General features: G+C 42.8%; 1 protein-coding gene across 2 annotated transcripts in view; it reads right to left on the reverse strand.

Moving 5' to 3' along the window:
• Nucleotides 1-27,464, reverse strand: part of magi3a (membrane associated guanylate kinase, WW and PDZ domain containing 3a) — a 206,513-nt gene that overhangs the window by 61,582 nt on the left and 117,467 nt on the right. For both annotated transcript variants that reach the window (XM_072656512.1, XM_072656513.1), the window contains exons 3-4: nucleotides 18,769-18,888; nucleotides 3,091-3,297 (exon numbers count right to left, since the gene is read on the reverse strand). In XM_072656512.1, coding sequence (XP_072512613.1) covers nucleotides 3,091-3,297; nucleotides 18,769-18,888 — 327 coding nt within the window. The remainder of the gene's footprint in view (nucleotides 1-3,090; nucleotides 3,298-18,768; nucleotides 18,889-27,464) is intronic.

Genomic DNA, 27,464 nt, shown 5'->3' on the forward strand with positions numbered 1-27,464 from the left:
TCATTCACGCCATTTCCTCTCCATGCCTCTAATGCAATGATTCACTAAGGTGAATTTTGAAGAAGGTGGAAAGCAGCTTAAGACACTGCAGTATATTGTATTACGGTTATACTGCTCAACCTTATTCCAAAAGAAGCCGGACAACCACAACATCAACAAGCAAGTTCTGCTACGTCAGCTAACGGGCAACTCCAGTGGTTAGCGTTGAGCTGAGTAATGGGGGAGAGAGAGGGTCATCCTATCTACCTAAAGAAAGCAAGGCCAATTGTGCTTTTTAGGACTCCTTTTCCACAGATGGCCAACGTTTAGATGGCTGCACCACTTGGGAGCCCCAATTTTGTTCGGTTTTGCTTGTACCCTACAGCATTGGTTCTTAAATTGATCCTCAGGGATGCCCTGATGGTTCAGATTTTTGCTCCATTGGAGCAAAAACCTGGCCTGTCTGCAGGTCTCTGAGGACTGGTTTGTGGACCACTGTCCTAGAGCAGAAGTTCTCACGCTGGTCCTTGGGAAACCCCAGATGGCCCAGATTCACTAATCTAACCCACAGCTCTAAGGGATTGAGCACAAAAAGTGGCCTGTCTTGAGATTCCTGAGATTTGGTTTAAGTGCAGCTGCCCTAGAGCAAAGCAAAGTTAGGCCTTGAGTCTTCCCGCTGGAAGAAGGTTTTATGAGGACTAGGCTACTTGGTTATTAATGAATTAATTAAATACTTCTGAACAACCTTTTTGTACTTGGCACAGTTTCTCAATCGGATTTCAATACAAATGCTGAATTATTCTTGTACGTGTTGATCTATTGGCTTGTCTTCTTATAAGTTTGTGGGGGTGGGCAATCTAACTTTAATGCCTAGGGGCACATTACGTTAGTAATCTGGCCTTGACTACAAGGGTTCATTTTTTCGAGAGTACAACATATGCAAAATTCTTCAAGGGCCACGTTGTAGTCCATACTTCACAACCCACTGACTGTTCATCTACAATGGCATCTTCCTACCAACATAGGGAAAAGAAAACCGTGTCCATGACTGCAGTTCATTATTAAATCTCGCTCTTTCCAGCATGACACTGCAAAACTCTCAACAAGTTCTACTGAAAGCTCCCCTCAGACCAAAACTTGGCAGGGTAGATCACCACAGCAGCAGCCAGATTTGCAGCAAGCTCCCTATACGGAAGATTAAGCACCCCTTAGAAAGCACCACAAGGCACCTCACCCCACCAAGTAAGCACCTTCTGATATTTATCTCTTTGAATATTTACCTCTTTAGATCAGCCATCTTTAGAGCTGACCTTAACAACCAGATTTTTTTTTCTGAAGACAGGGCGATGGATGGATCCAGAGAGATGGAAATGAAAGAGAAAAGTCAGAGAGAAGAGGCTGCTCTGGAGCATGGAGAGATTTAAATGGCACCGGGAATCTTAAGAGGAAATGTGCTGCTCCAGTTAACACATACATGAAGGTAAAATCATCCAGCACACTCTAGACATGAGCTCTCATCAGTAATGGAGATCCACAGGAACTGGGGCTGAGTGCTTTGCCAAAGGACACAACTATAATCAGCCAGTCTCTTGGTCCTGAGGGGAAACTTGGGAACACTGGTGGTGCCTACACATGCAGACAGGTACAGCACTTTAGTAATACTACAAAGGAGATCTCCTTGGCTTCTATAACTATGAGTTGTCTAGTGGCTGAGAGGGGAATACCTTTGGTTTATTGCTATTCTCTTCAAATGATTCAAGGATTTGAATGCTAAATGGTTCTTCTTCTCTATGATGGAGATACTGTACATCTCCGTTGTTACCCAAAAACTGTAACCGTAATTTTACAAGAGAAGGAAAATCCTTCTCAACTTTTAATAGAAGTGAAAGTAGAAGATCTTATTCCAAGTTATTTTGAAGGCATTTCTATTGATCCATTCATCAATTTAATAACAGCATAAAGAACAACTATCAGTACGGATGTCCCAATCTGATCCAATGAAAAAGATCAGGGCCAAACCAGGCATATAATCCTCAAGACAACATTAATGGACATTATTGCCCAGCCGGCAGCAGTGCGGACGTTCTCAGAAGGTATCCCTAACTAATTCACATGTGGCGAAAAAGTGAAAAATGTAAATGGAGATACATTTACATACAACTGATTCTATACAGCACCAAAAAAAGTTCCATTATTGTTCCCTTTTTTTGGTACTATTACTAGATCTTCTACTACTACAACTAATGCTAAATCCTAAACAAGAGACGATTGAGGGGCATTTCTTAGCCAATTTTTAATCTGATCTTGAGGCAGTTTCAGGAACAGGGTAGGGTAGTGTATGATGAGCCTTTTTTTTTTTTACTTCCCCTCACTGATCTTTCTATCAACTGAAATGATAAACTGCATTAAAACATAATATATTAAGCATGAATCAAATGCGGGTCAATCTCAATATCTTATCATTTTTATATACATCTGTCTAATGATGCCAATAAACATGATAAAATGTTTCATTTGGGAGCAGAATATAATTAAAATGCTATATTTGAGTTCAGCACCACCTAAACATCAAATGTCTGTCTGAAACATCAGTCGAATCTAAACATATGTCTGATATGATTACAATATCATCATGCAGCCCTGATATTATCCCATTATTATTAATAGAGAGGCACCCTGGGCACCTCTTTTGAAGGAACTCTGCTGTAGTCATTTGTACTGTTAATTATATATGTGTGTGTGTGAGAGTGAGAGAGAGTATGGAAGGGGAATGTGTGTTCTAACTATTGTCCTATACACCCATATACCCGTGTCTAGTTCTCCTGAGGAGCGAGCAGCCTTTTTCACTCATAAGCCGCTTTCTATAAACAGCATCGCCGGAAATGTGTGATCCAGTTTTGAGTGCCTTCTTAAGGTAAGACCTACAAACCATACAAAACATCCCGGTTCGGATGGGTCAAAGTCGACCCACTTTCCATAAGGAAGTCTTGACGATTACCAACAAACAGTGTGATTGGCTAGACTGGCCTGCAGCGAGGGGGTGTTTTCATAATAATGAAAGCAGTATTGGATAAGTTGTTCACTGTCAGAATGAGATGCTAAAGATCTCACCTGCTAGTCCATTGACAAGCGCAGGCCGTTCCTCCTCTTCCTCCTCCTCAGGCGCCGCGCTGTCCTTCCTCTCCATCTTGCTGACGGAGGTGGTGCGCTTGCGCTGTACTTCGGTGTCAAACTCCTCGTCGAACAGCACCTGGTCCACCAGGTCGGGCTGTACAGGGCTGGGCTCAGCTGGGGGTTTGGGCGTGCCATAATAATTACCTGTGAAAGAGAGCACACTTAGGTTCTCACACCCATTCACAACCATTCTTTCTTACAGCAAATGTTTTATATAGTAATACATGTTATAATATTAGTAATAGCCTGCTAGCTGCTAGGAGGGGACTGGGGATGTAACCTAGTTTTCATTGGTCATAAACAACTTGCTTATGGTGTTTATAAACATCTCCACCTCCAGATTCACCATAAACTCCAGATCCAAGTATCAACACTATTCACCTATGGCTGCTTCTGAATCTTTACTGTACTGATCCTTCTTCTCCTGTCTGCTTACCTTGATTTAGCCTGATCTGTATCCCATAGCCTCAGTAGACCTACAGGCAGAGCTGACTAGCAAATGGATCCACATGACTACCAGGTCAGGTCAAATCTAGGACATGCTAGTAATCTATGGTTCAGTAAAGTGTTCACAGATCCAAAAGAAAACCATTAATATGCCATTAATGCTTTCTGGTTCCTCCCCTACGACACTATGCTCCTCCATCTGGGTCCTGCTACTCCTTCCATTACTTTCACCACCATATTTCACTAAAATCAGGCCCTGATACCAAACGTGCCTACTAGCTCATTTATAAGTGGACTGGTCAACCAGTCCTTACAACTAGTTCGCAGGGATCACCCACTGAAACTCCTCTTCTGGAGTCTACAGGACACAGAAGCATTGCTACCAAAGCTACCACATTCAAATGCACTGCTAGCTGTGGCTAAAGTGAACTCAACACCATTAGCTACACTGTCTCTCTCTGTGTAGTATGTGTGTTTACAGTTCGCCATCCCCGCTGTTCAGTTCCCCGTGGCGGCCCCCCAGGCCAGCGCTCCACGTTGTTACCATATCATAGCATTACTTCCCTGCCTGTGCGGGACAGCTCATGTCCCGGAGAGGGGGCCGGGGGGTTGGGTGGGGGGTCTATCTTCTAAACTGCTGTGCCCTGTGTAGTAGTGGATGCTGGGGGCAACAGCAGAACGGAAGCGCACTGGGAGGCCAACCGCCACGGTCCGTTCTTTCAAGCTGCTTTCGGTTTAACCTGCATTCTGCAGTGTTAAAGAGGAGGAAATGGGGCAGGGACAGGACTCAAGGGATTGCAAATACAGATTTATTTGGTGTCCTTTGCATTTCCGACCCTGCCTTGGCCAGTTGCATTTTCTAAATGTCATCTAGAGGCGTCTGGGGATGCGAACCACGAGTGGCCGAGAAAGATTAGTGCGTCAAACAGTACAGGGCCTGTTTTGGAGCCTGGAGGACACAACAAGGCAGAGCACTGCTGGAGTTTTCCCCGGCAAAATAGATAAAACATCCAGCAAGGCCCATGCTTCCCGTGCTTCAGACGACACAGGAATACTTCCCGAGAGCTGCCTCTGGTAAGCATGGTGTCGGAGACCTCACATTAAAAAGTTAATTATGCTGCATTATTTACACCCTCGCTTGGCACACGTTGCGCCGCTCGTCTAGTCTGGGTGTCGGCACTGTTTTTAGTAAACTGCCTGAGCAGAATTGGCTTTAATACATTCCTAATTGAAACTCCTCATATGAATTAATCACATCCTTTATTGCGTTCGTAATTTATGTAGTGCCTGACTTGTAATAATAACAGGAGATGTCAAAAGGGGATTCGTCAGTTTAGACCTATTAATTAGCCTCTCCACTCCGCCTTGTGCAGGAGTGGGCAGGAGGGAGGTGGGCCTGTGATTAAACGATCCGTTTGCGGCAGCATATTAGCTCAGAGTATCACACCTCAGGCTTTCCTGCATTATCCTGTTCACATAGCCCCCAGCTGCTGGAGGCTGATGGAACCACAGGCGAGCGCCGACGGTATCTCCGCTTTGTGCAACGAATTACGACTGCATGCCTGGAAGGGGTGGATCTCTTTTAGTGCAACTGTCTGTAAACAGAAATCCATTAACATTTGATGGTGCTTAAGTTGGAATAAGAAAAATCTGTATGACGTCTTACCGAGCACTTCTGCACAAATCTCCTTTTTGCTAAATTTACAAACGTCAGCAAAGACATATTAGCCGTCCTCAAACCGCTGTTCTCAAACTGCTGTTCTCAAACTGCTGCTGAAAACAACGTCAGTACGTAGACACCCACATGTTCTAGCATCGTGCTGGAAGTGATGGAGGTGAGGTTGATAGATCCTACCCACCCAGAGAGACAAATTATGCTGTCTTCGATTCCCGGGGACAGGTGGCTGTGGCATCATATCAGAGCCAGTTTATTGGAGAGCCTGGACACTTTCCATTTCCCCAGTTTTATCAATGAATGACTGCAAAATGCCAGAGGGAGCCCACAAGCAAGTCCTCAATGAATAAGGGTTAATGCCTAAATGCTTGTTCAGGAGCTTCCTTTAATTTTGGAAAGTAGAATTATGTTTATTTCACAAAAAAAGCAAAGAAAATGGACCAGCATGTGTCCATTTTTCTACAGTAATAGAGACACTGCTACTGCATCACTGCTACTGAGCGCCGACTGGCTGGTGAGCTGATGCTGGAGCTATGATCAGTTACCACACAACAGCTTTGTTAGGTGGTAACTATGTCCGGCGGTTAACGTCCTGGTCAGCTAATGCTATGTTAATGTTTAATGCGAGTACCTTTGCATTGTTAAACATGCACATTACTACAATAAAGACATGTATAATATCAGTCTATACTTTCCTGTCTGCACGTTTATAAAGTCTTATAACTTGTTGTAAAGCCTTAAAAATCTGACTGTGGTGCTGAAACACTTGGTGCACTTGGGAGAAACTCCCAAGCAAGTCCAAAATGAATGGGTTAAAATTGTATAAAGTTTTAAAAAGGTTCATACATATATTTTATAAATCATATTATTATTATTATATATAAGAATGTCTAAAAAAATCTGAAATTGGGATGGTTAGCATTTGAGGTGCCATTTATTCAGTGTTTAAAGTTGTTCATAGAAACTATGTAACTTTTGTTGGGGCAAAAAATGCTGCAATGCGATGTTACAAGCCTATTTACAACCCTGTTACTTCGCCTCAGAGGTGGTTTGGCAGTGATGTGCTGTTAGCAAGCTAGGTTAGCTTTCAGCTTTGCTTTCCCCAGGTTTGGCTTTCTCGAGTCTTTCTTAGAAGCTGGTACTCGCTTCTGATGTGCATTTAGGTCCTGTATTGTTCAGCGGAGGTAGTCCAGTTTGCTTTCAAAAGGGACTAAATGGTGGAGAGAAGAGGCCAAGTATCCAGCTAGCATTAGCTTTAGGCCAAACACGGATCCCAGTACATCAACTACCAACTAGCAGAACACTTTTGGAGGTGATGAGCTGCTCTCCAGTATCAAACACGCCATATGCTCCTGAAGGCACTGTTTTATCACTTTACCAGCTTTAACTAGGGCTTTTGCTAGCGGGCCGGGTTCATGTACATTTCAAGGCTGTAACTGCAAGTCAAGACAGACACGTATACAAGAGGAACAAACACCCCAATATCTCCATTGTTCTATGGTTTTATTTGTGGGAATGAACAAAAACCCTGGATGCTGGAGATTGTAACCGCAGAGGCTTTATATGTTGGTGCAGCAGCAGAAGGCTGAAGTGTAAATCTATCTCGTGCTCCAGGCTGGATGCCCCTGATCAAACCCGGCAGCCCTGCTGCTCTCTCTGTGAGCGAGAGCAGCGTGACCCGCAGAGGATCAGGTTACACACACCACCAAGTGGGCAGCTCTCCGCAGTGCCAGTGTGTCAGTTTGTGTGAATATGTGCCTCAGCGCTTGTGTGGCTTATTGGCCGCAGCTTCCTTTGAACGCTGCCTATCACACAGCAGCACGCACTCTCCCCTGGTGACTGATAAAACGACCAGCCTTCAGGATGCACAAAGCCCCCTGTGGCTCCACTTATTTGATTTAGGAAAGATTGTCATAATGTTCTTCCACAGATGTTCAACAAAAATCAGCGATCTCCCAGGGTTTCACAACATGTCGGTTATTCACAAAGGGTTAAACTTGGCTGGAGAGGACTTGGAGCGGACCTCTAGACTAGGTTTACATGAATGGCAAGCAGGGCTGCTACTTTCACTCATAAGGCATGGTTGCACTGAGCCCAGCCCAGAGAGGCTTTTAATGGAGATCCGATCATCTTTGTGTTTGTATCAATAATTCATTTACACATAATGATCAAATACTGATCACACAATGATCAATACACACTGATCAAAACAATTCAGTCACACAGTTTCGACAAAACGAGCTGCTGAAAAATATACATTCAGTAAGATTCTGAACTTTATAGTGCTTAATATTTAATAATCCAGTCTGACTCTCCTCTCTGACCAATCAACTCCAAGCTTCTTTACAACTCTGCAGTCTAATCACTTTCTATGTGTGTGTGTACTGGTACACACTTTGAGCCGATATCGATTGTTGTTGGTCTACTGGTGTGTAATAACTGGTTTATAGTGGCTGAATGTGCTGTGATTTGGAAAAAGTGGTATTGTGCCACCCCTAGACTTGGGTCCAAATCTGCACCCCTGACTAACTGCCAATACATTTACAATTAATTTTCATACTCATTAAAAACTAGTGAAACTTTAAAACTTTAGAAACTCTGGTAGAAATATAAACGCCATATGGTAATATTTTCATGGGCTCAGTTCTAACCCGAATAATGAACTACAGTCTTCCTGCTGGAACGAAAAAGAGCTCTATCTGGGAATAGTTTATCATCAAGGTAAACCTTTTCACAATATTTATCACAACAAACGATAATAACCCCCCTCAATAAAGCCCAGCCCTCATAAGTTAGCCTTGTTTGTACTGTGAGAAGTTCGAGAAATGAGGAAGTTAACCACAGGGTGAGAAAAATAGGCTGAAATGTGACAAACCTAGCTCAGATAAACAACCAAGACAAACATGAAATATTAACTCATTCCAGGCTATCTTTCTTCCAGCCAGCCAGCCAGCCAGCTTTATTTCTGCTGCAACTTCCCAGCCATCTCTCTCTCTCCTGCCACAGCTTCTCACACGTTCATCCATCACACCTCTGCCCCCTCCGTCTCCACCCAGAATCGAGATGTGAGGACGCATGAGGCTTTACCTGGTCACGTCTCCATTGCTGTACCCAAGCATGGCACCTTGGAGATGAGTGCCAAACAGCAGCTACAGGGAGATGAATCACTCAAACACGCCATTACTCAGTAACGAGCTATTGGGTGGCAGTTGGGAGAAGAGTGATTTGGAGTTGAGGAGAAGAAAGTGAAATTAGAGGGAAGGGGAGGGCAATCGGCTGAGATTTGGGCTGTCATTCGTCAGCAGTATATCTGTACCTGAAGCAGAACGTGTAATGTATGTCTGAACCAGACTGGACTGGACTTGAGTGCTCATGACAACATTTCTCAGACCATTTATTGGGCTTAGGTCATGTTTCTATAGTTTTACACTGGTACAAAGAGTTCTTTCTGCAGTGCATTATAAGAACACTGGCATTGAGTGATGGTTGGTCAGACCTTTAAAAGGTTCTTCATCTTCACACTCATCAATTTTTTTAAGCATGGGGCTGGATTCCCAAACCTATCGTAAGAATGAAATTCTTCTTAGTGCTTTTTTTTTCTTATTATTTTTCCCCCCACAAAACTCGAACAATGGGTATTCCAAACAAAAGGGGGTTCTCAAAAGGGTTCTCAAAAATGATCATAACCCTACAATCGCCTCACAGGCGAATGCACATCTCTAAAATGGTCAGATTACTAGTTGAATTACAGAATTGATGTCTAGTTTGGGGATCAGATCACTTGGGTGCTCACCTGACATTCAGCTAACTGAACATCTATTAAATGCAACTGAACTTCAGGTTGAATGTAACCCTGCACCTAACCCTAACCTTAACCTTGAATCAACCCTAAATCCTAACCCTAACCTTAACCTTGAATCAACCCTAAATCCTAGCCCTAACCTTAACCTTGAATCAACCCTAAATCCTAACCCTAACCTTAACCTTGAATCAATCCTAAATCCTAACCTTAACCTTGAATCAATCCTAAATCCTAACCTTAACCTTGAATCAACCCTAAATCCTAGCCCTAACCTTGAATCAACCCTAAATTCTAACCCTAACCTTAACCTTGAATCAACCCTAAATCCTAGCCCTAACCTTAACCTTGAATCAACCCTAAATCCTAGCCCTAACCTTGAATCAACCCTAAATCCTAGCCCTAACCTTGAATCAACCCTAAATCCTAGCCCTAACCTTAACCTTGAATCAACCCTAAATCCTAGCCCTAACCTTGAATCAACCCTAAATCCTAACCCTAACCCTAACCTTGAATCAACCCTAAATCCTAGCCCTAACCTTGAATCAACCCTAAATCCTAGCCCTAACCTTGAATCAACCCTAAATCCTAGCCCTAACCTTGAATCAACCCTAAATTCTAACCCTAACCTTAACCTTGAATCAACCCTAAATCCTAGCCCTAACCTTGAATCAACCCTAAATCCTAGCCCTAACCTTGAATCAACCCTAAATCCTAGCCCTAACCTTAACCTTGAATCAACCCTAAATCCTAGCCCTAACCTTGAATCAACCCTAAATCCTAGCCCTAACCTTGAATCAACCCTAAATCCTAGCCCTAACCTTGAATCAACCCTAAATCCTAGCCCTAACCTTAACCTTGAATCAACCCTAAATCCTAGCCCTAACCTTGAATCAACCCTAAATCCTAACCCTAACCCTAACCTTGAATCAACCCTAAATCCTAGCCCTAACCTTGAATCAACCCTAAATTCTAACCCTAACCTTAACCTTGAATCAACCCTAAATCCTAGCCCTAACCTTGAATCAATCCTAAATCCTAACCCTAACCCTAACCTTATGGGTATTCCAAACAAAAGGGGGTTCTCAAAAGGGTTCTCAAAAATGATCATAACCCTACAATCGCCTCACAGGCGAATGCACATCTCTAAAATGGTCAGATTACTAGTTGAATTACAGAATTGATGTCTAGTTTGGGGATCAGATCACTTGGGTGCTCACCTGACATTCAGCTAACTGAACATCTATTAAATGCAACTGAACTTCAGGTTGAATGTAACCCTGCACCTAACCCTAACCTTAACCTTGAATCAACCCTAAATCCTAACCCTAACCTTAACCTTGAATCAACCCTAAATCCTAGCCCTAACCTTAACCTTGAATCAACCCTAAATCCTAACCCTAACCTTAACCTTGAATCAATCCTAAATCCTAACCTTAACCTTGAATCAATCCTAAATCCTAACCTTAACCTTGAATCAACCCTAAATCCTAGCCCTAACCTTGAATCAACCCTAAATTCTAACCCTAACCTTAACCTTGAATCAACCCTAAATCCTAGCCCTAACCTTAACCTTGAATCAACCCTAAATCCTAGCCCTAACCTTGAATCAACCCTAAATCCTAGCCCTAACCTTGAATCAACCCTAAATCCTAACCCTAACCCTAACCTTGAATCAACCCTAAATCCTAGCCCTAACCTTGAATCAACCCTAAATCCTAGCCCTAACCTTGAATCAACCCTAAATCCTAGCCCTAACCTTGAATCAACCCTAAATCCTAGCCCTAACCTTAACCTTGAATCAACCCTAAATTCTAACCCTAACCTTAACCTTGAATCAACCCTAAATCCTAGCCCTAACCTTGAATCAACCCTAAATCCTAGCCCTAACCTTGAATCAACCCTAAATCCTAGCCCTAACCTTAACCTTGAATCAACCCTAAATCCTAGCCCTAACCTTGAATCAACCCTAAATCCTAGCCCTAACCTTGAATCAACCCTAAATCCTAGCCCTAACCTTGAATCAACCCTAAATCCTAGCCCTAACCTTGAATCAACCCTAAATCCTAGCCCTAACCTTAACCTTGAATCAACCCTAAATCCTAGCCCTAACCTTGAATCAACCCTAAATCCTAACCCTAACCCTAACCTTGAATCAACCCTAAATCCTAGCCCTAACCTTGAATCAACCCTAAATTCTAACCCTAACCTTAACCTTGAATCAACCCTAAATCCTAGCCCTAACCTTGAATCAACCCTAAATCCTAACCCTAACCCTAACCTTGAATCAACCCTAAATCCTAGCCCTAACCTTAACCTTGAATCAACCCTAAATCCTAGCCCTAACCTTGAATCAACCCTAAATCCTAGCCCTAACCTTAACCTTGAATCAACCCTAAATCCTAGCCCTAACCTTGAATCAATCCTAAATTCTAACCCTAACCTTAACCTTGAATCAACCCTAAATCCTAGCCCTAACCTTGAATCAACCCTAAATCCTAACCCTAACCTTAACCTTGAATCAACCCTAAATCCTAGCCCTAACCTTGAATCAACCCTAAATCCTAGCCCTAACCTTAACCTTGAATCAACCCTAAATCCTAGCCCTAACCTTGAATCAACCCTAAATCCTAGCCCTAACCTTAACCTTGAATCAACCCTAAATCCTAGCCCTAACCTTAACCTTGAATCAACCCTAAATTCTAACCCTAACCGTAACCTTGAATCAACCCTAAATCCTAGCCCTAACCTTGAATCAACCCTAAATCCTAACCCTAACCTTAACCTTGAATCAACCCTAAATCCTAGCCCTAACCTTGAATCAACCCTAAATCCTAGCCCTAACCTTGAATCAACCCTAAATCCTAGCCCTAACCTTAACCTTGAATCAACCCTAAATCCTAGCCCTAACCTTGAATCAACCCTAAATCCTAGCCCTAACCTTAACCTTGAATCAACCCTAAATTCTAACCCTAACCGTAACCTTGAATCAACCCTAAATCCTAGCCCTAACCTTGAATCAACCCTAAATCCTAGCCCTAACCTTAACCTTGAATCAACCCTAAATCCTAGCCCTAACCTTAACCTTGAATCAACCCTAAATTCTAACCCTAACCTTGAATCAACCCTAAATCCTAGCCCTAACCTTAACCTTGAATCAACCCTAAATTCTAACCCTAACCTTGAATCAACCCTAAATCCTAACCCTAACCCTAACCTTGAATCAACCCTAAATCCTAACCCTAACCCTAACCTTGAATCAACCCTAAATCCTAGCCCTAACCTTGAATTAACCCTAAATCCTAACCCTAACCTTACCCTTAAATCTACAGTCTAACAATGTGCACACTGTTAAAAGCTTCTTGAAGACGTTTTGGAGGTTCTTCAGTTTGAAACTGTGAAGGAACGTCCTAAGATGCTTTGAGGAACCTTAAAGGAACTTTTCAATCTTTTCTTGAAGGTTCCTCTGTATCAAACTGAAGAACCTCCAAAGGAACTTCCTCTTTAAAGGATCTTATACGTGTAGCGCCGCAGGGTTACATTCAATAGAGAATCCTTTACATTCAGCTCAGAGTTCAGTTGCATTTAGGAGGCGTTTAATTGAATGTCAGGTGAGCATCTACAACGGACCATCCCAGTAAAGTGGTAGTGAAGCTTGTTCTCTTAAGTGCAGTTGGTGTCTACATGACAGATTAAGCCCTTGTTTACAGGAAACGTTTGGATGCTTAGTTTGAGTCAGTTTCCTCCAGTTTCGCCTCCAGTGCAGGTGTTTAACAGAATATAGGAAAATGAAAAGTTATTAATCATTGTTAATGATAAGCTGGTAAATACAGCCTAAAATACCATGAGCTTACAATATGACCTGAATAAGAAGACAATGAGTGTCTCAAGAAGATCTTAAGAAAACAATAGAGAACATTCTTATGAACGTCTTGGTGTTTATCTGAAGAAAGCTTTCCAGAACCACAGCTGGTTCTTCTTTGGCATTTCTCAATAAAGTATATGCATATGCAAACATACTGACTACCAGGCAAGAGAGGGAACTAATAGATGGTGGCTTTACATGCGATGGCTGAAATTTAGAACATGCTGTGTTTAGAAATGCTGCTGTTTCGTCAGTTTCTGCCTCAGTTCAGCCTTCAGGAAATGAATGGATTTATAATGTCAATGACGCGTAAATCATTCTGACCATAAACTACAATTACAGCTAACCCTGGCACTCGCAGAGCACTTATCAGTGAATAAGTGGCACACACACTTTTTCCTCATTGTACACACACACATACACACACACGCATTCTAAACTGCAACCTACGAATAGACATCACTGCACCAGCTTGCGTATTATTCCAGTCTAAACATGCTATTACTGTGCAGTGACTCAACCCTGACCTTTCCCCTTTTTGAGAAGCACACACAATAACATTCAAGAATTCCCATATCCCTTCTAACGACTTCTGTTATTCTGCATACAATGAGCCTGATTTATAAACGCAACCACCAGATGCACCATGACGTTAAGAGCAAATAGCGTCACGGTAACACATTTGCCAGAATTACCAGCCTGTTTTACTGCCTGTGATTCAGAACAGTCACTGTCCTACAAAATACCAAAAATACCATGTGAACACATTTAAGGGTAAGTGTCCTCAAATGAAAGAGACTTGATGTGTGAAAAAAAAAAAAAAATTCTGATTCTGATCTTTCTTTGGATCGAGCATCAAGGCAAACATCACAGCTGCTATAGAGGCGAACTTGACCTTCTTGAACTGCGTTCCAGAGTTCATAATTCAATTTGGAATTAGGGATGTCCTGATCCGATTAAGTGACTCGGGATTGAGGGGAGATCGAGGCTTTTTTTAATAGGTCGGGTATTGGCTTTTTAAGCCCGATCCACTTCCGAGCCTTGGTTTTGCTGAAGGGGAGCATCAACAGACACGATTCCCAGCAGCTGCCTACCCCAGCAAGGACTGGCCTAAATGTTGTTCATTTGTGAGCTTATTACAGCGAACAAACCACAATCAATCGTTAGCAGTTAGCAGCCAATACAGGGCTGAAATTCTCCTCTTACTCAAACGTTCCATTCCACCTTTAATAATTGCAGCAGATACGTTCTGCAGCTGAAATGTACACAGTGTAGCTTCAGCGCTATTTAAGGTGGAATGAAGAATTAGAGCTAGAAGCCTGGTTTTGGCTGCTATTTGGTAACATCGCCAAACTTCTCTGTTCAAATGAAGCTCTTTTTTTATTTTGTACACCGAAATAAGCTCACATGACGCAGCAACAACAGACAGCACACAGAACAGCAGTAAAAGCATGTGGTAGTTCATATGTCAGAAAATGATGAATTTAAACCACTGTTCTGTAAAACTGCCGTCTGTTTTCTGCCATTTCTGCAGTTTAATGCAAACACGCTAGAAATGCTAATAATAGCTCATTCATGTCTTTCACGTGGGTAATCGACAAACCGCAACAGCTATCGGTTAGCATTAGGTTACTCCCATCAGATCAGAGGGCAAAACTAAATTTAAAATCCCTGGTTGAAATAACTCTGAATATGGCTCAGCCAATCACAAAGAGAATCACAGTTGCTGTATGGCCATGATATAAAAGGATGAAAGTAATAAGTGAAATGGCTTGTATATCTGGATGCTTTAACTTTACTTTACTTTTCGAAATGGTCTCACTGCCTCTTTTGAAAATGACTGATTTCAGTTATTGTTATATTTCATACCACATTTATATTTTGCTTACCCCATAGCCTTTTTATTGTTTATTTGATTCTGTGTTCAGTAAACAGTAGTTGTTCTATAATTATAAGTATATATGGCTTTGATTCAGAGGCTCTGATTAATAAAATGCATGAGCTAATTAACATTTGTTACTGAGGTCACAAGTAAAAACACCACTGTGGTGAGCTGCAGCCTGCCGCTCGATATTACAGCAGAACTGTGTTACTGTGCTGAGTTTTATAATTCTGTCCCACTGTTTGACGAGGAATAGAACATTGTGAATGTATTTTCTTCTACATGGCCATAAGGTCAGAAAACTGAAATGAGCAACCAGCACAGCAAGCAAGTTACTCATGATTACATCATGCTCCTGGCAATCAGAACAACTGAGGCTGGAACTTCTGAAACAGACCAAGCCTCATCTTGGACCAAATTATGTTGTCAATAGAATTTCTCCATTGAAAGCTGAAGTCAGCAGACCTAGACTGTTTCCCCGAAATTGCTCATTGTCGCCCTAAAACTGACAGAAAGAAGTGTGAGTCTGGGACATCAGCAGCTTTAATGGGGTCTACAGGGGGGTCATGGCTCACTGTAACACTGCTCCACACCTTCGTACACTACCTCACTACACTGGTCTTATAGATGTGTGAAATAGCATGGGCACCTCTCCCTCAGCCAGAGGTCCCAGGATGCGAACCCCCTATATATATATATATATATATATATATATATATATATATATATATATATATATATATATATATATATATATATATATGTGTGATCGGATATATATATATATATATATATATATATATATATATATATATATATATATTTATTTATGTTTTCTTATTAAATATGTTTGGAGGACGTGAGGTAAGGCCCTAACTGTTGAGCAAGGTGGTGGTAGCATAACCTCAAGTCTTTGTGAGACTCCTTAACAACTTACTTTAATATTTAAAGCGATTTGATTATTAAAATATATTGTACATGGTTGTAAGGATGAATAAAAAAAACATATTTAAGAAGCCTGACCTAGAAATCCGGATTCTACAGGGCTGTCAGTGGAGAGGATCCACAGGCCAGCTGATGCAAGGATGAAACGATGCACCCTGCAGCCTTGTGCTTTCCCACAACATCATGTGAAAAAGTGTTGTGCTGAAAAGGAGGCTTGTGGTGGGATTTACTCACTGGCTGAATAAAGGAGTTAGAGAAGAACTGGGGAGGACTTCCACCCTCAATCCACATGAGCTACGGCCACAGCTCTGATGTAATACTGAGTAGCAGTGATCCGCTGACTGAGGCAGAGGAAAAAGTGACTGGTCATCAGTTACAGCCCACTGTAAGCTAAATCTATCCATGTCTGTGGGAAGGTGCTTCAGATAATAAGTGGGCCCACATTCTACAATTTTCTTGTCTTTAATCTTTCCCAATTATGGACCTCATAAGACAATTGAGTGGGTTTATTTATCTATAATTTTATGCATAACATTTATGCCATAAAACTAAATTGTTTACTTCTGTTACCGTGCCTTTAGAACTCATATGTAAATGGCCTCTATTTCAAGTGGCTGCCTTGTACTGAGCCTTATGTAACCCCTTCGACACTGCAAGTAAGCTCATCCTTAACATCAGTTTCATAGGCCCTATACTAGAGCCCTGTGGGACTCCACAAGATATGCTAAAGCAAATGGTTGCCAAATAATTCTCAACAATTTCTGCATTAGGGATTAATGACTAAATAACAAACCCAGGTGGGTTGATGGGTTAAAATGCAGCCCAGTCTGAAACAGTCCTTTAAATGTTAGTGTGAATGAGTGGGGATAAACTGTAGTAAGCTGAATAGGCATAATATACTGCATGGAATCATGTTCGTTTTTGAACATAAGAAGGTTATTTTGGCAGCTATATTTGTATACATGGACTGTAGGGATTGAATGGTATGTTTAGATTTACGTTTTACACAGCGAGTACATCACAGTGATATAGGCCCTTTAAAAACCATTAAAAATATATCTTCTCAGTGAATCAGCGGTGATTAGCAGAGAATTTGTATGGCAATTATGAATATTATATCCTCCTACGGTTCTTTCTCTCTAACAGTAAGAACCGAGCCTGACTGACACCCATTTATTGCCACAAAGAGCTTTTATATTGTTCTATACTTCAACACCCCCACAACTTGAAATGTGATATCTCTCAGTAATTAGGTCTATTGCTTCGGGGGGGAACTTTTTGATCCTATTTTCTAAGCAACGTGTACACTGCATTAGATTATATAGGAGCAACACACCTGAAACTGATTTACATCCCCAAAGCTTTGCCAAAGCATCATGCATCATCTCAAATATGGACACAGATTAGCCATCGCTTTTTTATGCCAAGCCTCAAGACCAGGTATTCCCTACCAGAATTAGTCACTGTGAAATTATCCTTCAGTCTGAAATACCAAGAGACAGAGAGGTAACACAGATCAGTCATGTAGATGGACGGGCTCCAATAAAAGGCAGCCACTGTGACGTCCACTTTGGCCAGATTTACTTTTCCCTGGGAACTTTAAATGGTGCTGCTTGCTGAAAGAAAGGCAGTCCCTGTGACTCAAAAGAAGACCATTAACCAATCTGGCTGGCCTACTAGACTGAAACAATGGTCCCCCACAAAAGCAGTGTTTCTAATTCAGCTTCTTAGCCACAATGCCAGCTTCCTATGAGATTAAAAAGCCATGGGGTGAATTACTTAAGCCCTAAAGGCTTCTGCGTTTAGAGAACTGAGAGAATGGTTCAGGTTATGGCAATCTTGGACCAAATAATAACCAGTAAGAAGTTACGCAGTCAAGGCCAGATTAACTATATATGTGAAAGCTCAGCGCAAAATCTGCCAGGATGTTGCTGCAATATGCTTGCAGAGTGTCCAAAATGATTTAAACTTATTCAAGCTGTAGCTACTCAGACCATGAGAGCACCTTGAGAGCTATGCTTGGGTGGCACATGAGTATACAAAGAGATTACACGTTGCGGCTCACGGAGAAACGTTTTACAAAATCTCCTCAGTCCACCCTACGCTCTTTTACAAGTGTAAAAACAGCCCATTTTGATCAGCTTGATTCAGTCTGAACCAGAACAGCGTTTTTAATGGCCACCTTAAACATATCTGGGCATTTTTCACCCCAACTAGAGTTACATACTTACTATTGTTACACAGACGAACGGCTCTTTATTGATCCTTTAATGCTCATGTGGTAGTTCCTAACTGAATTTGGATAACATCACAATAATACTGCACACTATTAATATTTGTCCAAATTGACATTGTCAAATCTTGGTTGGACCATCTGGGAGACCCTTAGAACTGGTTTAAGAATCACTCATTTTAGAGAAGTCTCCCAAATAACCTGCCTTTGAGACCCTACTGCTAATTTGAGCCTGGAGTAGGAGTAGGACAATTCCATGCAGAGCTGGCTGCCTAAACCTGTAACACATTAAACAACACATGTAACCAGTTGCACTTTCCATATCCAGCACCAGCATCTCCCATCATTTTTACAGATCTGCTTCTTCTTAAATGTTTCTTCAGTTAAGGGTAAGCTGTCCGAGGCCCCTCGGTCAGCATGAAACTGCACCATGACTCAGCATATGTTCCAAACTTCCAAACATTTGATAGAACAGCAGGCATTTAAGGTCGAAGGGCTAATCCACCAGAGAGAAATCGTGTGAGAGAGGAGGGTGCTCGGGTTCGTTTGGCTGCGGGTAGGAGTCGGACAGCTTTTGAGTGGGCACTCCACCGAGCCTGTGCTCCAGCTACTGTCTAAAATAAGAGCTACAGTCAGTTCGCCGTCTGCACCTGGAATAGGCTGAGGACCATGCAAGTGTGTGTGTGTGTATTCGATAATAAGTAACTTAGTAACTAAGCCCACATGGTTGACCTTCGGCCCCGCTGCATTCCCACACACTCTTACGCACCATCGTAGGTTCCGCTCTCCAGTAGCAGCCCACTCTCCTCCAGCACGCGAAACTCCCCCACACTGATGAAATTGTAGTCCACTCCAGGAACCTCCCCCTCCCGCGGCTGTCTTGTGGTACCTGCCATGAAAACAAAACACAAAACGGGGTCATGATGAGCTAGTAGACACTGGATGAAACATTCAGGGTGTGTGTGTGTGTGGGGGGGGGGGGTTTGTATACGGACATATGGACAATTTCAACTATTAGAAACCTTAATCTCTAATGCACTTCTTGCATTTTGCTAGGTTTTAGCGAACACCTTTTTTAAAGGTCCTATATGCTACAATTGACTTGTTTCTCCCCTCTAAAGACAACCATTTTTACGGGGCAGTGGTGGCTCAGCGCTTAAAGCGCCTGGCTATTGATAACAGGGTTGTGGGTTCGATTCCTGGGCTCGGCAAGCTGCCACTGTTGGGCCCTTGAGGAAGGCCCTTTACCCTCTCTGCTTCCCGGGAGCTGGAGTTGGCTGCCCACTGCTCTGGGTGTGTGTGTGTACTCACTGCCCCTAGCTCACTAGTGTGTGTGTGTGTGTTCACTACCACAGATGGGTTAAATGCGGAGGACACATTTCGCTGTACATAGTACAGTGACAAATACTTGCACCTTTACCTTTTTTACCTTTATTGTGGTAATAAGTACCAAAACCAGTCACAAGAAAGTTTCCAAATTCTTTTCAAACCTTAGAATTACTGTCCCTTTAAAACAGATAGGCTCTATTCTGATAGACTGTCCAGATGGTTCTTTGACTGATGCCATAGAAATAAAACATTAACTTGATAAACATCACGTAAACGTCACATTTCGTTCAAACGTAAAAACATAGCGTTTTGTGACATTGTTCATTGCGAAAGAATGCATTGAAAACGCATTGAAAGCCTAATTTCCATATATCAAGTCAAGTCATATTTGGACTGTCTGGAATGAAACTGTATGTTTAGAAACTTCTACATTTGAAAAAGCAAGGCAAATCTGTTTCCATAATACTGGAAATAAAAAGGTTGTTCTACGGTTGTAATAAAAACTATAAGTGGTACAGAATCTTTACATTGTTTGAATGTCCCTTCAATGTCACACATCTCGTTTAACAACATGGGTCTTGTGAGGAACCATCCACTGAAGCTTCTAGTGGAACGCAACTGAAAGAGATTTTTCTAAGGCAGCTTTTTTTGGTACCTTCCTTTTCCAGTTAGAGCTCTGAAAGTGGCTGCAGTGTACAACAGTTAACCTCCAACTACCTAGCATGTTTTCAGCCTGAAAAACCAGACAGAAAAACAGCTGGCTTGTTTTGAAGTGATTTTGGTACAATGACTGTTGCGTGATAGGTCAGTCTCGGAAGCTGTAAAAGCCTGTGCTTAAAGAATCTTTACTGTAGATTCTACAGATGGCCTTATGTCCTATATCTCAGTCGTCTCAGTCGTACTCCTGCTTACCTGATTTTTCTCCTTCTTCCACCTCTTTCAAATCTCAGTTCCAACTCCACAAAGAAATTCTTCTAACTCTCCTAACTTAGCCTGGTCTAGAAAGCTGGCACCACTGGACCTGAGTATCGAACCCAGAACCCAGCCAAGATGTTATATATGGGTTTATATACATATGGGGCTCACATGGTCAAAGGGTGGGCAAGGGCTTTAAGTGGGTTTTGTACATGCATTTTCTCCAAGACCCAATTGGGCTTCCCAAATGTTCCCCATCATTACAGCCCACCCTAATCTCACATGGGTCCCCCATGTACAGTGTACAACCTAGATGAGGCCTATGTTTAACCCCTCCTCTTCTCATCACTGGCTCTGGTGGGTATTTGTATGAGGGGCCAACATGGAACCCATGAACAAAATGTTCTGATTCCCAATTGGGCTAATCATACAGGCCCCACATGGGCATGTTATCTGGGTAACCCAGCACTCTCACCACTGTGTCACCACGTCTTTGGCGAGATGGGATTGGTAGCAGTCTAAATCTAGTGTTTCTGGATCCAACATTGTCCTACCATCTCCAATTGCAAACTGAAGAAGCACACATACATCTCAAACATGCCTTGGATTATTGACTGCATCTAGGGATAGTGATCAATCACGTTCACTGGATATTGTTTTTGGGAGCCTACAGGATAATTGTAGAAAATACAGATCTTGGCTCAACACTACCATCGCGTCCGGGAGAGCACAATTAGCCATACTCTCTCCAGGTGGGTAGAAGGAACTCTCTCCCAGTAACTCTTAAGCAATGTTGGCCAGCACGGGTGTCTGTTAATTGGTGCAGGGGAGCTAGGAATGGGTGGGTTAATTGGCTGTACCCAATTTGGAGAGAAAAGAAAAATTTGGGAAGAAATCCCAGATCTATCTCCCACATATACTCTTGATCCAAACCCCCACCTATAACAGAGATGCGTAACATCTACATTTATTCCAATCAGTGTATGTAAATGTTAATTCCTGGCAAAAAAATTAATCAATTAAAAAAAATCAAATGCATTGCTTTACTATCATTTTACTGCCCATTCGCTGTTGTTAGCAGCAGCTCATGTGCAGGAACGTCTGTACTGAGTGCTATTTTGTGGACAATACAGTGCTGACGTGCTGCTAGAACGAGCAGAAAGCGTGCTCTAATGAGTCTCTTGTTTGATGGGAACCACCATAAAAATGTGCTCCCACCAGCGGCAGACTCAACTGGGTTCACATGGAAGCGAGTCCCACCGAGCCCCACATCTTATGTCTGATCACGGTTCAGTAGCTGGGGAGCACCTAAGCATGGGTGGACTGCTCAAACCTGTCAAAACTAAAAGTAAACCCTTATGCTGAACCTGGACTAGTCTACAAAGAGCTGTAGAGGTGTCTGAGAATAAGCACTTGAGTACCCTCCAGTAACTGCCTCAGCTGAAACGCCCTAGCTATGCCTACTGCCACAATGAAGCGATCACTGGAAGTGCGCCGTCGCTGGAACGCAAGTTCTTTATACGTTCTTATCTAACACTACGCCTGTGACGGCCAACACACCCGAACGCAATTATGTAATCGGTGAATTACACAATAAACTGGGCCCTTCAACACCGTTTTCTCTCTGCATATTGCCGATCTAACTCATTGGCAGCTGAACAGCAAGCTGTTCCACAATGCCCGTCTGAGAAGAACGGCTCATTCAGTGCGCTCTTTTTGAAAGAGCTAATAGTTTAACACTTTTAACCTTGTGGCTGTCCTCAGTGTGCACCACTGAGACACACAATGAAGCACAGCGACTAAACTGAACTGAACTGGGGGGGAAGGTTATTGTGGTATGAATAACGAATAAGTTCCCTAATGACATTTCATTAGCGTCCACGCTCTCCGCCTCCAGTTCAGTACTGTAAGTAAAAGTGTAGCCTCAATAATCCCGAATAAAATAAATAAATAAAATGTTTTAAAGTGTACAGCATCAGCGACAGTAACCAAGCACAGCAGGACTGGGGGAGTGATGCCAAATGTTGCAGCGAAAGATGAGAAAAAACAATTAGCAAAGCGGTTTAATTAGCGCAGCAGTTTCCATAAGGTGCTAATGTGCAGCACTGTGAGCTGCTACAGCTCCATCCTGTCAAACCTGGAAACTGAATCCATACACATAGCCACTTTCTGACGTACTTTCAGTTTTAAAAAGTACATATCCTATATTTCTTCCCCTGTGGGGTCAACTTTGTGTGTGTGTGTTTAATGGCGGGCACCCCAGGTTAAAATTTCTGTTACTGTGGATAGTTAAGCAACTACAAGATGAACTTGCTTCCAAAAGATGCAACTACACTATATGGACAAATGTATTGGGGCACCTACATATTACACCTACACAAGCCTTTATGAGATCCCATTCTAAACCCCTAGGCATTAATTGTTAAGTTGGTCCTTCTAACAGCAGGTTTGGCGCTCAGCACTTGGTAACCCGGCTCTGTAAATTTACGTGGTCTGCTACTTCGTGGCTGAGTTGCTATGGTTTCTAAACACTTCCACTTTTCAATAATAGCACTCATAGCTGATGGTGGAATATCTAGGAGGGAAGAAGTCAGACAGCATGGCTAGGTGCGTGAATCCATATACATGTGGAAATGTGCCTGAATGAAACACCTGGATTTCATTATTAAGCACTGTGTCCCAATCCTTTTGTAAAAATGTTGTAAAAATTGCTGCCAAAGGTTTACTTAATAATCTTGGTTTTTAAAACCAAGGGTTCACTTACTTTTTCTAGCCTGCACTGTGGACGGTTACTCAATGTGCTCAATAAAAGGCATGAACAGCACAGCTGTCTGTGTGTTATTAATTCTATTAGACTGCGTTTATCTATAATTGACATACATCATGATCAGACCAGATTTTAGTAGTAATTAATTTACCACTAAACTTATTTTGACTTACAACCCTGTTCCATTTTAAAACTAAAAATTGGATCAAACTGTCTAGAAAAGTGGCTGTTAACCTGAAATTGGTCATCAACCATGTATACCACATTTTAGCACTTAACGGTTTTGTTCGATCACAGACGTGTCTTGCAGGGTAACTCTAGTACTAGGGGTTAAGAACCACAGATCTATAAGAACTAAATCTATATACAGTCTATTTGAGGCGGCGGGATCAGAAGCTGGGTCAGCATGACCTACAGGATTTGACACCTTACAGTTGTATGTAAAATGCTATTATTACCTGAGCCTAAGACAGAGTGAGGGCATTTCATGTGGGACATCAAAGGAGGGACGATTTTCACTGACACCTCATTAACCGGTGAGGGCTTTGAAGAAGGGGATCCTTAAATCTTCCCGAGAAAAAGCAATTCTCCAAGATTGAACACCTGGGGATCCTTATTTTTCTCCCCCCTCGTCTCTGCCATCCTTCTTCCTCTTCTTTTTTTAGCAGTGGAGAAGAGCACAGGAGCTTACCGCTGTGCCGTAACGGATATTAATACCTCTGGGAGAGGGGAGGGAGACGAAGGTGCAGGCCAGGTTGTGAGGATTATGTGGCGGACTGGAGCCTGTCTCCTCTCGCCTCCTCGCTTTTTCCTGGTTAATGCCTTCTCTCAGCACGCTCACTAGCCCAGCCCGTTCTCCAGGGTAAGACCAATTCCACTGTTCTCCCAGTGTCAGAATTCTCTCTGAGCTTGACCAAAGTTCTGTTTTTTACGGTTTGTTTTAGCAAAGCTAACTGTTCAAAGGGGTATTCTACTAGTCTCTAAGCACTTTCGGTTTGCTCTCAAAACAGCCTCAACTCTGGATGGATCCTGCATTGACATGACTGCCTCACACAATTCCAGCAGATTTGTCTCAGGAGCACTTTCATGCTTAGAATCCCCTGATCTACGACATCGCAAAGGGTGTTCTACTGGATTCAGAACCAGTAACTGGGATCCTCCTTTCACCCTGTTCTTCAATGGTCAGAGCAGGTAGTATTTGAGTGGTGGGTCATTCTTAGCACTGCAGTGACGCTGACATGGTGGTGGTTTGTTAGTGTGGAACACAGCAGTGCTGCTGGAGTGTTTAAACACCTCAGCGTCACTGCTGGACTGAGAATAGCCCACCAACCAAAAGTATCCAGCCAACAGTGTCCTGTGGGCAGCGTCCTGTGGGCACTGATGAAGAAGGACTAGAGGATGACCAACGCTAACTGTGCAGCAACAGATAAGCTTCTCTCCAAGGTGGACCAACTAGGTCTTAGTGTCTAATAGAGTGGACACCATGTGAATGTCACTGCAGTGCTGAGAATGACCCACCACCCAAATATTACCTGTTCTTTCGTGATCTTGTAGGGTCCTGACCACTGAAGAACAGAGTGAAAGGAGGCTAACAGTTGGACTACAGTCTGTAATTACAGAACTACAGAGCGCCCCTATATGGTGAGTGGAGCTGATATGCTGGGGCTAAGTTTATTCCAAAGCAGAGATGGTCATAATATTCCGATATAACGGTGTATATCTCAGTAATGCAAATCCAGCCAGGTACTGTCTTAATATCTACATTTTGTTTTACTCCAAAAACGACAGGCTTGAAAAATACCAGATACGGAGTCCAGCCCACAAGGCCCACCACAGTCATAGCACAGTTACATAAGCCAGCATTTGAGCAGCTAACAGGGGGCGGACTGCTGCTTGGTAAATATGACGGAACAGCAACCTGCTTGCCATCATGAGCATAACAAATAATAAGTGAGCCTGAACAGGTACAGCTGGAGTGCAGGGTCATGATGCAATGTCAGGCCATATGTGCGTTATGATATCAGGACATGCTCCAGAGTGCTCCAGAGAGCACCAGCATGCTGCATGCCGGACTGAACCGCTGAGTCAGCCTCGTGAGTCATAAGAACCGGGCGGCTAAGGATGAAGATAGGGGTGAGAACGGTATCAGGGATTTAAGTGCGGCCCACACACTGCGCAAGTCAAATGAAGCGCTACCTCCAGAGTCCAAATGAACGGAGTACAGTACAGGGAATGCTTTCCGGATGCACTGAAGTGAAGCAATGTTACAACAGTCCATCTGCAGTGTTTACAGCTCGTACGGGGCTCATTTACTCATTTACCCCCAAACAGTCAGAAAGAACGTGGGCTTGTATCTGTAGAATTTAGAGCTTAATGTCAATTACATTTACATAAGCTATACTCATGGTAGTCAACACGGTAGCTGATCTGAAAGGGCTGCTCCCTCTACAAGTTCCTTTTCAAGCTTTTTTCTCAAACTGGGCCTCATTCACCCTTAGAGGGTCCATATTTTGCTGCAGATCCCAAGCTCCAGCCCATAGTAACATAGCTAAAATATGAACCCTCTTGGGGTCCCTAGAGGCTGGTTTGAGACCCACTGTGATAAATGATAAATCACTTTGATCCAAATCGTGTGACCAGGCATGCTCTCTCTGATTCAGGCCGCTGATGGCAAAGCGGCATGGCTCGGAATTGCAAACTTTTAGTTTTTTTTAGGCTTATTTAGGCTGAGCCAAATAAGGCTATTGTGTTCTTGTATTGTGTCTATTGTGTTTGTGTGACAGTGTCAATGTATATTGACTACACTTAAGATGATTTTACTTGCAAATAATTCTCAAGTATGTTTCCAGATCAGGTACAGGAATCCACACCTCCTTACAAGGTAAAGCCACTGTAGTCCATTCAGGTTGGGGAAATGACAGATGCAAAGGAAGCCATGCTTTTTTTCTTACTATGGGGAGTAAGAAAGGGAGAGAGTGAGAGAGAATGAAGAGGGAGGTCAAAAGTAGCAGAGAAGGCATCCATCTCCTTCCCCGGTAGCTGGTTTGGACAGGCCGCGGGGTTGAGGATTAAAGAGCATGGAGGCATAGCTGCACCTCTGATTTACAGAGCTGTGCTGCAGCATTATGGAGCACTCACACACTAGAGAGAAAAATGGCCTGAGAGAAAGACAGTGCTTTCAGAAATCAAGAGGTGCACAAGGTTCAAATGTGACAATAGCAGGGCTGGGTGTGATTAGCTATCTGATTATCTGAGTGTGTGTGTGTGTGTGTGTACCCCTGAGCCTGAACTGTTTGGCTAATTAGTAAAGTATGCACAGGTTATAAGGGTGGAGTGATTTCAGTATTTAAAACAGCACGTCGAACCTAAAACAAGCTCCCATACAGCCCACAGCCTCCTCCGGGAGTCTCTCATTTATCAGCCTTTAAGGAATACGCTGTAGGTGAGGCATCTGTGTAAAAGAAAGTGGGCAGGGAGAGGGGAGGCTTTCACTCGAGGGACAGGATATTCTATATTTTATTTAGAAATAAATAGGGGGGCTTATTGTGTTAGAGGGTGACATGGCAGTTAATGCAAAGTTCTACCGGAGAATAATGATAATAATAATAATAATAAATTATACACACAGCTCACAGAATCTCAACAGGGAAGCATTGCAAACAGGATAGGGTGCTCTCTAAGGCACTGCCACTGTGATCGGAGGATTGCTGGTTCGAGTCCCGGGTCAAGCTGCTTGCCATCAGCAGCCGGAGTCTAAGAGAGCACAACTGGCACAGCACAGGTGTCTGTTAGCTGTTATATTGTCAGAAAGACGAAACTGACGGACAAATGGATCGCCGGTGCGTTTAACGGCTTGTGATTGAAAACACAGTGTTCTTTAGAAACTTGCCAACGGTCCCTGTCTGTCAGTTTCGACTTTTGTTCACAATTCTGACAACAATTTCCTGTAGGCTGGGGTTTCTGCCACTGCTGGTAGACCTGTATAACCGTACACTTTGATACATCTGCAGATTCAGCTACTTCCTTCACTCTATGGCCTTTGGCACGCCCAAATGCAATCCCTCCTTTATGCCAATCATTGACATCTGCTTTGTGACCTATTGTTCACACGTCCAACAGGACATTCACCGCACTGTGCCCCCTCTTCTCAATCTATGAATCCTTTCCCACATCCTGCAGGAATGTTTAGCCCAATAAGCCCGGAGGTCCCAAAAACCAGGTCATGAAATATCAGTACTGTATTAAATCATGCAAAACTGTTTATACTAAAACACCACAGGATTCATAATCTGATGTTGGCTGCATGCATGGATTCGCCATGCTGGTCTGCAGATGACGTAGAGCCAGTTCTGTATGACGGTCACGGTATAGAACTCCAGCTGCACACATGCTAAAAGGACTCACTCTGGGCACATTACAATAAATCTTTAAGGTTACCGCCAATGCATTCAATG

This window comes from Salminus brasiliensis, chromosome 14, assembly GCF_030463535.1.
Source record: "Salminus brasiliensis chromosome 14, fSalBra1.hap2, whole genome shotgun sequence".
Classification (NCBI taxonomy): Eukaryota; Metazoa; Chordata; class Actinopteri; order Characiformes; family Bryconidae; genus Salminus; species Salminus brasiliensis.